At 39.1% G+C, this 12,232-nt stretch overlaps 1 protein-coding gene across 1 annotated transcript; it reads right to left on the bottom strand.

Annotated features, from left to right (window-relative positions):
• Positions 1–2,007: 2,007 nt before the first annotated feature.
• LOC135464493 (homeobox protein engrailed-1a-like) lies at positions 2,008–4,879 on the bottom strand. Its single transcript, XM_064741922.1, has 3 exons — positions 4,313–4,879; positions 4,178–4,256; positions 2,008–2,333 (listed from the first exon to the last, which is right to left on the bottom strand). Exons 1-3 carry the CDS (start codon positions 4,877–4,879, stop codon positions 2,008–2,010), a joined length of 972 nt encoding a protein of 323 aa, XP_064597992.1.
• Positions 4,880–12,232: the final 7,353 nt, after the last annotated feature.

The raw sequence follows: 12,232 nt of genomic DNA, 5'->3' as shown, positions 1-12,232 counted from the left end.
GGAAGCCAGCGTGAGGTGGACTTGCACTCACAGTGATCCCATTGGTGGGAGGCTTCTGGGTGATTGCGCCGTGCTGGCGTGCTAACTCCGCTCCGCCACGGAGGACCCCCAATTACGAATAAATAATAGATCTGCACACTAATCCTTAACTAGATTCACGATGAAGCTATAGAAAGAGCATAGTACTTAGTCACACTATAAAGTCAAGCTCTTTCACCTTCACAGTTAACGATAACATGAAGTCCGGCCAACTTACAATGGATTCTCATTCATAAGTCGAATACGATTTTTTTTATGTACTATGTGACATGTAGCTTAAGAGATGGCGAACAGCCATTCCGAGATTGCGATCAGTGCAATATGCAGTGAAATATAAATTATGAGATATGAACGTCAATTATGACATTCATACGCCACTATATACAGCTAGCCGAAAAGATATTTAAATACCACTGTGAAACCTTTAACACAGGAAACGCTGTGCCATTTTGACAGCCAGAGCATGGGAACTATGAATCGGTACAATCTTGTTACATGTCACTAATTTCATTAAAAATTCAACAGATAAAATTTGGTCAAAATTCCCACAACATCGATGCGGGCGTGTTCTTTTGGCGGTCACTGTTATAAAACACATGCACAGATTTTTGCCTTGTCAATTTTGTTGGTGTCATCGAAAGTGCGTGGTCTCCAGGCTACACCTGTAATCTGCAGTTCATCGTGTTGGGACCACTTCCGGCCCCCAGGTATGTAAATATTCACTCACTTGTCACTGAAGTTTGACAAGATACACGGAAACCGTCTTCTTCACCTCAACCCTGAGGATATACGCCATGGCAAATATCCATTTGACATGTAAACTATCTTAAAGGCATTATTTTCTTTCAATCCTGCTGATTATAAGATCGAATTATAGACTGAACAATCAATGAATGGTACCAGTTTTAGACTTGTCAGATTCTGTCAAAGTTCAGCTAAATGCCAGAATCTGTTTTGCCGCATAAATGCGTCTAACGACCAATCAAATTGGTCAGTGTTTTCTTGAGCAATGGATGATTAGACTTCTTAAACTATCTTAATCTACCTTAAATCTTAGACAACACCTGGAAAACAACGTCCACTTCATCCACCACTAAAATAATAAAACATCTGCGTGTGAAACAGTTGTAAGAAAAAAAGGCACGGTTGTCAATGTAATAAATGGGTCGTAATAAATGTTTTGGAGCATCTGTACACACACGCTTTTGTTTAATATAAATAATGTGCATTTTATTCCAGTGCCAGTTGACATGGCCAATTTTGATACAAAACAGTTAAAAGTGATTTGTGCAAACATTATGTGAATAAATCGATGTATTTACAACCCAGCTAGGTCAACAATCTTGTCATTGTTTGCGAGTATGTCACGATGAAATTGTTAGCGTTCATCATAAAATTTTCCATTTTTCATCTGCCCATACATAAATGTCTGACAGCCAACACAGCAAGCATTTAAGCTGAGAGCTAATCTTTTCAGTACGTCCCTAAAATCGGGGTGACTTGATTAATTTAAATGTCACCCATAGCTCAATGTATAGGGTATAGGAAAAAAAGAGTTTCCACAGGGAGAGTTGTTGAACAATTATAACAGTGGGAGACAGCCTCGGTGGTATATCCTTAACATAATACAATTAAGCATCGTTTAGCATGCTGAGGAGGGTAGCCGATATCTGACATGTCAGTTCCACCAGTGACTGAGTCCTGACGTATCGTTTACATTCGCTCATCAGACGTACGTAGACAATGTTTCAGGCAAGTTTGTCAGCGATATAAACTTTCTCGTCTGTTATGCTGTTACATGAGGTGTCACTGCCGGACCCCTGATGGTTGAGGAAAAGGATCCCGGGCTATGGGGCACTGTCTGCCGCGTCGTGTAGAAAACCTCTGGGGTGGCTACGGCATCCAGCATCCAACTGGTCAGGCGCTTCGCACGCCGTGCTGATATCACTACGCTGGACTCCCCGGAGTTCAGCTCTCAACGTCTATCTCCTCTTCTTCTCGTTTGCCTGACGTAGAGTGGTTATACAGTCCCTGTGCCATCAGATGTAACGCTAAACCGTTTCTGACACCAGTTGCCTTCTTTAATTTGGCGCGCTTGTTTTGAAACCAGATTTTTATTTGGGATTCATTCAAATTCAGTTCTCTGGCCAAGTCTTGCCTTTTGGACTCGGTAAGGTACCTGGACTGTTCAAACTCATTCTTCAGCCTGTCTAACTGACTGGCGCTGAACGCCGTTCTAGGCCTCTTCTCCTGAACTACTTTATCCTGGCGTCTGTTTCTACGTGACCGGGGACCTGTTGTCAAACGATAACAAATAATTATGCGAAATACATCAAGTGTGCTTTACATTTTATCTTTATACGGTGATTATGATAATTTTACTTTCTAAAGAAAAAAGTGTAGCCTGTTAAAAACGTCTTAATTACTATTGCGCTAATTAGCATGAGTGTTTGTGTCGAGTGTGGGTACGGGAGCGGAGACACGAGGCCCAAGGGGCCAGCATCGTTCTACTGTCAGCACGCACTACCTTAACTTAACCCAGCTGACGGATGTCTTCATGCTCTCAGGCTAAAGTCTTAAAATGCGAATTATTCTGCATAAATGATTTAATCCAGCTTTAAACGTTTAATGTGAAGTTTAAGTACATTTGGGCAAGAAGCAAAATTTAGGAACTACCTTTACAATCACGAAAGACATCTTTAGGGGATTAGGGGATGAAACAGGCATAAGGGCAATGCCACGCTCAGTTTTTGTACTTAAAGGCAGCAGTTAAAAGAATTTACACACGTGAATAAAAGATTGAGAGAATTGTCTTCTCAGAGGTAATTGTGAACTGAAGCAAACAATAGGCTGCTATTTCATACGCAAGTTCACTAAAATAAACATGAATTATCCCCCAGGTAAGGCATGCGTAAGCCTCGAGCTCAAAGACGCTGTACGCATCACCCGGAAAGTACATCTGTTCAACGAAATACGCGACTTAAATGTTATCTTGTATGCTATCTCAGTTTTCATTTATAATTGATAATACTACATCGTTGATTTTCTGTTGATGTTCAACTCCTGCATGTCAAATTCTATGTGATTTAAACGGTAAATTCAAAACAAATTAATTCGGAAGTTCAGGACGTCCGTTTTTCACAGTACCCATTGACTTAAAACTTTGTCTATGCTATTCAATGCAAGAATAACCGAGGATAAACTTGGATAATAGTGTACAAATGTTTATGTCTCGTTTTTCTTGTAACTATAAAGTTACAGAGACTCATATGCTACAACAACCATGGTATTTTTTATGTGGAATATTTGTGTTTAAGGGGAAAGGTTATAGAAAAATGCATAAGGTTTGGAGAAAAAAGCGTATTTAGAAATATGAAATTATCACTTAAATATAAAATAAATATAGTAATAATGACACTAGTCATAGTACATAACGATAACAAACGTAAATTTGTAGGGATTCGCTGTAATTCTCCACAATTTTTGTCTGACTATACTCAGCCTATTCCAAAGATATACACTTCCATGATTTACGTACGTATAATTATCAACAAGTTAAAAATATTATAATCTATCAATAACTGTTTTATTGCCATTTCCCTGTGTATTTGTTGTCCGGTGTAGTGTGTAATTTTAGCTATTCATGTACATAGACTTCCTCCTTTTTCCAATGTATTAACACGAGCACATGTATATTCTTTAATGTAATATGTTTATTATCAAATAACTTTGAATTGAATTTACTCGATTTATGCTGTACTAATATTTTGTATTTAGATTACCAGCTGGAATACAAACATCTTTTAGTAGTATATAACTAGAGATCATTATTGGCATTCAGTAAATGAAGATAACTTTGTTTAGCAGATTAAAGGTAAATGTTACTATTGCGCAAAGGAACTGCAAGGGAGGTGTGTCCTTTTACCAACATTTACATATTTTAAGTTTCGACTTTTTATATTGATACTGATGTGTTGCGAACTCTTAAATTTGATACAGAGAACAACTGGGCTGTATTACGTTGGCACCGTCCTACCTCTCCTTTCAGTTTTTGCAGCAAATTTCAATGTTTTGGAAACACTTCAAATCTTCATAACATTCATATCATCTGTAACACACATGTAGATAGAGCACTCACCTGAAGATGGCCTGTCTGAGTAGCGAGTACAGTACACCCACGCCGGCCACAGTAAGTTAGGTTTACCATTTTCTCCAACCTGGCCCCCCTGGGGTGACACGAGCGACGACTCAGGGAAGTGCTGGATGAGGAGACTGAGGATGTGGGACTCGGGGATCGGGGTGCGGTCTCTCCTACCGACGGCTGCAGTATGTCTACGGGAGACCCAGTCTTTTCCTGTCGAACGCACTGAGAAGGGCTTCTGTTGGATGCCTCAGTGCACTCCACTTTTGTTTTGTCTTTTTTAATCTGGCGATCTCTGCGCAGATCTAACGCCGTAGACTGTACCGAGTTTGTTTGTTGGGTTTGTGTAAAAGTGGGAATAGGTCTGTGTATAATTCCGGAAAACTTTTGCGTCAGAAGACTGCATTCCGATTTCAGAGTACTTGTGAAAGGGGAGTCTTGATAGGAATCTCCCTTTCCAAAGTGAGGTTTGAGAATCTCGTCAATGAAAAAGTTAGTAAACCTCATGCCCATGTGCACATCAACGGCTGGTTGAGGACTTGGTTGTTCCAGCTTTATAGCAGAAGGCTCGGGTGTAGTTCGCAGTCGACAAGTGTCAGTCTGCATGTTTTCACGGCTGTCACATTTCGGGGGTCTCTCCGTGAAGTCGTCCCCTGACTCGGGCGTGAGGACCCCAGTGTCTCTCTCCGTTACGGACATCACGAGGGCTTTCGCCAGACCGTCTTTGCAGGCTGCGTGTAGTGACCCCGCCGGGGAGAACCTAGATCTGTCACAGTATCGTTACGCACAGCAGAACAAGAGAACGTGTGCTTGTCTGGAGATGAACTCTTCATATTAGAACGTTGCTCGCGTGCATACTGTGGGCGGGGGCCACCGTGTGTGACGTCACCCGCCTCCGACCAATGACTGGTATTGTTAGAGGCGGAGGGCGAGCGGGTGTGTGGCTAATTACTGTCCATCAGTGTGGCCTGGCGAGTCGCCTGGCGTGTAACCGCTGTCATAGGCCGGCGTTAGACGATTAACCACAGGCTAATCAGGACGTGTGCTCAACTCTTAGCGATTATAGAAACTCACGCTACCTGCGGGTCAGAAAACACCCGAAAAGATGGTTAACCAGCATTAATCAGGGGATCATATATCACCGGACGCTTCTCAACTAGTGCATGCTATATTCTACCGAAACAAACCATGTTTTGCATTGAGCGAAACTTTCTTGAGAGATAACCTAGCCTAGGAAAAAAAACATGAAGAGATTAAGCATAACCATCGCCTATGTTGTGATCGTTCATCGTATATCTGAACTTGACGCTGACTGACTTAATGCCAGTTGAACATATATTATTTCTCCAGCATACCAGGTTACCACTTGCACACTTTTTTCATCATTTCATAATTAATTTGGGCTTGCACACTTTTTTCATCATTTCATAATTAATTTAAGTGTATAGCTGTAAGTGTTGCTGGTGAACCTTTTCTTCCTGAAGACGATTACACGGTTGAGAGGGGGCTGGATTCCCTGTGTCTAGCCCGGTGATAGAAGATGACTGACTGCAAGGCCCCGGGGATAGCGGACCGCTCATTTCGGGCAGGTCTTATATCCCCTGGGGTCACGGGGCGATCAGTGCAGTCTCTGTGGAGCGGAACCCCAAGGTACCTAAAACTAGAAATAAAACATCGCAGTTCGAACTGACCAAATAGTTTTTACCAGGCTGATGTATACAAACGATGTGTTTCTGCAGCTATACTGGTTGTAAACATGTATATTACAGCGCTTCTCGCTGGAGGCGATTTTACTTCGGGTGGAGTTCATTAAATATTGCATTTTAATGTCTTCATTTTGTATATTTAGTACCATTTCTACTCCAAAACTGACAGACCGATATGCAGATGTCACGAACACGTGGTGCACTGTGTAGAGCACTTGTCTTACTTTATCTATGATCTCATATCCGAAAGCCTAGTTTGGATAAATAATTGTCGTAAATGTATCGCATTTACTTAGATATGAATATGATATAAGCTATGGTGTTATCATGGATTTGTGGCATTTGGTATGTATGACTGATATGTAGCCCAAAGCCATATATATATATATATATATATATATATATATATATATATATATATATATATATATATATATATATATATATATATATATAAACTCTCTTTGGTATAATTGGAATGAAAATTTGCAAGAATATTCCTTATCATGTATGCTTTAAATATTATCTAAAACGACTGCTAAAAGACTTTTAAAACAACGTTCACGTTTTCAGATGTTCTTACTTTTTTCATAATGTAGAAGTAAATATTAAAATCAAAATCGAAAAATTAACACAAAAAACAGAAATTTAAAGCTAAAGATTGGTTAAATCTCACATGTACAAACTGCTTTAGTATTATATTAAACCAAATTCTTTTTGTGTAACTTTTCTTGTAAACAATCATCCGAGAATTAAATTTCAATGCTATTTGAAAATTAATAAAATGGACTAACATGAAGATTAAATATTATCTAAAGTTTCTATAGCTATACGAATGTTATTCATATTTAATGTAGTGGACTTATCTGAAGAGCATATCTCCATGGTAATAATATTTTTTCGAACCAGAAGTTGGGGGAAATGAGTGGTAAATATTCACCCTATATGCTTGCACCATCTTCATGTAAATTGTCTTTGTTCAGAGTTATACATTGATAAAAAGAACTCTGTCAGAGGAAGAAATATAGAAACTTGTGTAAGGCTTATAACTTAAGCGAAAGCTGTCGTTTGAGGTAATGCCTCACGGATGGACGTTACTGGTCCAGTATCGGTTAGGACAGATAAGCTAACCTCTGTGTACCGTTAGAGCACAGAGCTCACGTACTTAAGCCATTTGCACATGTGCGGAATACGTTCTCAACTGGCCGATGTGATAGCGGATTCACATTTGGTGGATAACATGGGGGATACCGTATTTCACTGCATTTTAATTGACACCATATGATACGATTAACTGTCGAATTGTAACATTCTTATACCAGCTACTATGTTGAATATCTGCATTTCGACTTGCATTTTTTAAAACTCTGTGGCTCTGATATTGTTTTCAAAACATTCTCTGTACCTTGGCGGTTTTAATGCATCAATCCGTGGTTCTAACCACAAACCGAGACACTGTAAAGAGACAAACGGTCGACATATTTTTAATTGACGCCTACAAAACATTTTGCATTCGCACCGTTTTGTTGTTAATCAAAAACTATGGTTTCAGGTACCTGTGCGCAATATTCATTTACAAATACTGTACGAGTAGTTGTTAGCGTTCTTCTCGAGCTAGAATAAAGCTTATATAAACTAATTAGAGTAGAATTACGAACAGTGTTTGGAAAACCACGACAACACGCTTGTAACTGACTGTATGTTCCCGACCACACACAAGTAACTGACCGCATACAAGTAACTGACCGCACACAAGTAACTGACCCAACACAAGTAACTGACCCCACACAAGTAACTGACCACGCAAAAGTAATAGACCGCACACAAGTAACTGACCACACACAAGAGACTAACCACACACAAGTGACAATCCGCACAAAATTAAATAAATGTTTTCGGAACGCCTCAATTTAAAGGCCGTGTCGTAAAGTGAAAACAGGAGCCATGACATCATTCATGAGCTAGTGAGTTTAATTTAAGACGAGACGCTTAGCTCTTCATTAGGTCAAAATTTTGCAGTGGAACAACTTTTGGGGTTAATTTCTGTCTACCGCTTTGTTTTTGGGTCAACCACATTTTCCTCATCACTTTGGCAAATCTTAGTGACTTCTGTTGGAAGTCGTGTGGTGTTGGTTTATAGGTTGTGTTTTTGTGAAGGTCAAACTCTACCCTGGTCAAACACAGCAGACTGGCCCCTAATTGCTAATTTAGCCACGTCTACAAAAAGACATGATCTCTGTTTGCGCTCTCTCATCTGTCTTTGTTGCTTTCGATTTACGTCACCGCGGGTTTCCCGCCGTAGGCCGGCCGTGTATGCAGCGCTCACTAGCAGACCACTGTCATAAAGTGGGATAAATCTTTTGTGCCCTCTCTCGACCGCCGATGATTCTTCTCTGGAAATTGCCGACAGTGCATTTGTAGTCAGCAATCAGGCAGAATCGCTGTAGGTGTTGGCAGATCTGCTAGACGGGCTATTCTTTTACAGCTTGCTCGCTCCGTTTCCCAATGAAAAAGTAATGTAAAAAGACTCGATTGGATTATGAATAAAACATGCCCTTTTCTTGGCTCAATTTGCCCCGATTAAGCGGGTTTAAGTACTGCCACAACCCTCATAGAAAAAAGTCGTCACTGGCCTTCCATTAGTGGATGCAAAGAACAATCGTCTGAATTCAGAAGACGAGTTAAAAACTCCTGGCTTATTACTCACTATGAATTTTCGGTCTGGGTTTTTTTTTTTGGCCATCAGTGGCCTTGAGTATTTGTTTACAATGTGTTTAAGGCTCATAGATACTTGTATACCCCCCCAAAAAGAAGAACTCGCCATATCAAAGCCGTAAAAGACAGAGCACGTTGGCATAAGAGGAAATAGATACAGTTCTTATCAGCAAAACCATTCGGTGAGTAAATGGTGAATGTGGGAAACCAGTTGGACTATTTATAGGAGAAATGAAGCATACCTCAAATCAATATATTTACTTATTTATCTATTTATTTGATTGGTGTTTTACACCATTCTCAAGAGTATTTTATTTATACGACCGCAGCCAATATTATGATAGGAGGAATCCGGGCTCTGACCAGAGGAACAAATCCCGACAGATTAGAGACTCGTGGCCAGAAACTTTTCCACAAAAGTGAACGCGCGTAGACCCCTATATGAATTACATGTTAGCTACAACTTACACATATTGCAGTAGGTGTCATATAACTGTGTAGTGAGTAACGGATGCTTTTGTTAGATAACGCTGAAATCTGTCTATGGTTATCACACATATGGGTCGGGCAACATCCCTGTTAATGACTTTGATAAAGACGTGATAAATTGATAGCTCGCGTGGCGTTCGTCTTTCTCGCCACATTCCTGACGTTTCTTGTCAGTGGTTGATACATTCAGAACAATTCCCGAGGCTTCCTGAAACCATCTTATCAGCTACTCTCTCTTCCTTCAAGCTCTATTAGCAGCCTGTATACTGGCAAGATGAGAGCCACTATATACCCAACACCACGTATATACCGGATATTACATCCAGCATTATAAACTGAACGTGCATATGTAATAATTTCATTGGCTGATACACTATATATTTGACGCCGAGCACAGATTTTCGTATATTGTATATGTAATTTGAACAATACCTTCTTTGAATGCTATGTATATCGGCTACATCTGGCAATGACACAGACATGTCCCCCTGCATGTGAAACTCTTCTTACCACGACATGCATGTCCGGCCTGTCCTGATAAAGACCCAGACAATGACTGCTGAGAGGTATAACGTTAACCACATTAATATCCGGGCTATAGAGTAAGCCTTCGTCGCGAATTTTCCCGGCAAGCATCCCGAGGAGTATTCTTCACTGACAACCGTCCTATACACTGAACAATTAATTTGTTAAGTTTAACAGAAAAAGAACGTACTCTGTTATTATAACTCAATTTTGTGTAATATTCAATATAATATCCTGTTAGTCTAATAGAATGGTAATGTGGAATTAATAGACTTTTTGTGTTGTATTTAACAGAATAATCTGCTGCAATAACAAAATGTATTCTAGCATCACACACACAACAGGCTTTCTGTTAAACTTAACAGATTATTTTTGTGAGAGTTTAATATCTTAATTGGTTAAAAATTAAAACTGTTCAGGATTATACGTGTTTGAATTTTTTTAGAGACTGACAAAGAGAGAGAATTGTCTGGAGCCAGTGGAAGTGTGTGTGTGTGTACATATAAATAAATAAATAAATTTTAATATCTGAGTCTCGTCAAGGAGTGCAAAGCAGTGATTTCAGTTTTGTTTAATTTAGATATTCTTATAATTGTGATCTGAAGCTATATGACATGTATATTGCCTATGGTGGGTTAGCATATTTGGTCTGACTATAGATATCTTCTCACCAAACCTTTTCGTGTTATAATTAGTGTCCCGAAGGCTTTGCCAATAATCGTATGTTCTCATTGCCTATTTATATTGTTAATAGAAGATTGCCTAGTGGAAAGTGGGTAATTACAAAATAATTAAGACAATAATTATATATAAATAAAACTGGAGCTTTTACAGATAGTGAAAGCAAAAGATAACATGTTACTAAGATGACCTTAGGAACACAAAGTAACCTATATATGCAAACTATGTTACACAGATAAACAAGATTTAAATGCCTGGAAAATGTCGTCGTTCAAGTCTACAGCCTTTATAGCTAGGGTATATGCATGTTTATACATTGAATGAAGTGCGTAGTGTTACTTCCCTATTTCTCGGTATGGCATAGCATCCTGTTATATATAGCTTAAACGTTGATTTTACAGTTTAAATACCATAATTTACAATTAGACATGTTTTTTGCAACGTACTTTTTGTCTTGGCGTACAGCATATACTAGACAGGTTACAAGAGAGCAAGCGCGAAAATTCCTTCAATGCTATAATCAAGTATTTCTTAAAACAAACTATTATTTATAAGCCTTGCACGTGATCAATTATTTTCCACTTGCAACAAGTTATATTCTGTAACAGTAGCGACAATGTCTGTATGTAATCATGACGTAAGTTATTCAGTAAATGATTTTGGAAGTTTTTTTCTTCCTTGAGTTTAATGAGTACAAATTTAGACCATCTAGTTATTTTTCTGAAATTCTGAATTTGTGTGGAGTTCTCATTTCATACTATGAAGAATTCACACAGTCTAGAAAGGCGTCTTGTTAGTTTTGAAAGATCGATAATTCCTTTAAAAAAATACAAATTAAAAATTATAAATGTGTTTCTTCCGAAGGACGTTTTTACAGATAAAGGGGATCGTATATACTGTATATTCATACAGTCCCAGGTCTCAGTAAGGTGGATATGCGGAAAGCGGGTCCCCAACATTTCAATATGTGTATGTGGTTGGTCTTCAGGATTGATGTTCTGTATATAAAGTTGCTGTGGTTGAGCGACAGAGCGAGACAAAGCGATTAATGAGTCTTGTATGATAAACACTGATGCTCCGATAACAGTCACAATTTCTGGCCGGGTCGATTGGTGCTTCTGATGTGGCGGTCGGCCATTTCCGTATGGGTTTGGATCCACTGATTTATCAGTCTACTAGTTTTACTCTCCCCGTAAGTGCAGGTCTGTTAGTTTCTGTTATTTGATGGCAGTCAACTTTATGGGACAACGAAACTAGCTAACACGAGTAAAACCACCGAAGCTCGGCCAAGTCAGTGTAAACTTAATGTCATGGGGTTTTGAAATCGCGACCTAAGTCATCAGGTCCATGTTGAACTTTGGGGAGGTACGAAAGTTTATAACTTCATTCAAAACTTTGTTCAGGGGATTAGCGTAGATTTGTGCACAATACGCGAAAGTGTTTCGAAACGCCCTGTCCTGTTTTCACTGTAAAAGTGGTTTTCCTATCTTGATGTCAAGCGATCAAACCCACCGTTTGTCAGTTTGTTCCAAGACTGGTGAATGTCTGTCAAGTCGAGAAACTCTTTTGATTCATTGTCACTTTTTCCCCCATTAGAATGACCTGGTTAACGAGAGAGAGAAAAAAGAAAATTTTTAAACACAGTGATAATCACCAATCAAGATACATGAATAAATAAAACAAATAGATGTGTGGAGAAGTGAGACCAAAAAAATAAAACCCCTATAAAGTTTACCATGTACAATATATCTTCATTATATGTTTCCAGGCGATATATTCGCCGTTGCATTTATTATTAAAGGGAATCGTCTCTCTAGGCATGGAGATATACATATGTATTAACCCTCACACTGACGACATGTGGAGGAATAAAAGTTGCCTATATGTGCCAGTATGAGCACTTCGGTATATATTGGACAGTTTTTATTTTCTCTAT

The sequence above is a fragment of the Liolophura sinensis genome, chromosome 1 (genome assembly GCF_032854445.1).
Source record: "Liolophura sinensis isolate JHLJ2023 chromosome 1, CUHK_Ljap_v2, whole genome shotgun sequence".
NCBI lineage: Eukaryota > Metazoa > Mollusca > Polyplacophora > Chitonida > Chitonidae > Liolophura > Liolophura sinensis.
The sequence above is the reverse complement of the archived record's forward strand: the minus strand, read 5'-3'. Positions and strand labels throughout refer to the sequence as shown.

What these genes read in the sequence shown, in the direction of transcription:
- LOC135464493 (XM_064741922.1), bottom strand. Translation starts at nt 4,879, where the DNA reads ATGTCCGTAACGGAGAGAGACACTGGGGTCCTCACGCCCGAGTCAGGG. An exon ending in CCCCGAGTCCCACATCCTCA is followed by an intron (nt 4,257 to 4,312) that starts GTCTCCTCATCC and finishes CAGGGGGGCCAG; the next exon opens with GTTGGAGAAAATGGTAAACC. An exon ending in CTCAGACAGGCCATCTTCAG is followed by an intron (nt 2,334 to 4,177) that starts GTGAGTGCTCTA and finishes GTTTGACAACAG; the next exon opens with GTCCCCGGTCACGTAGAAAC.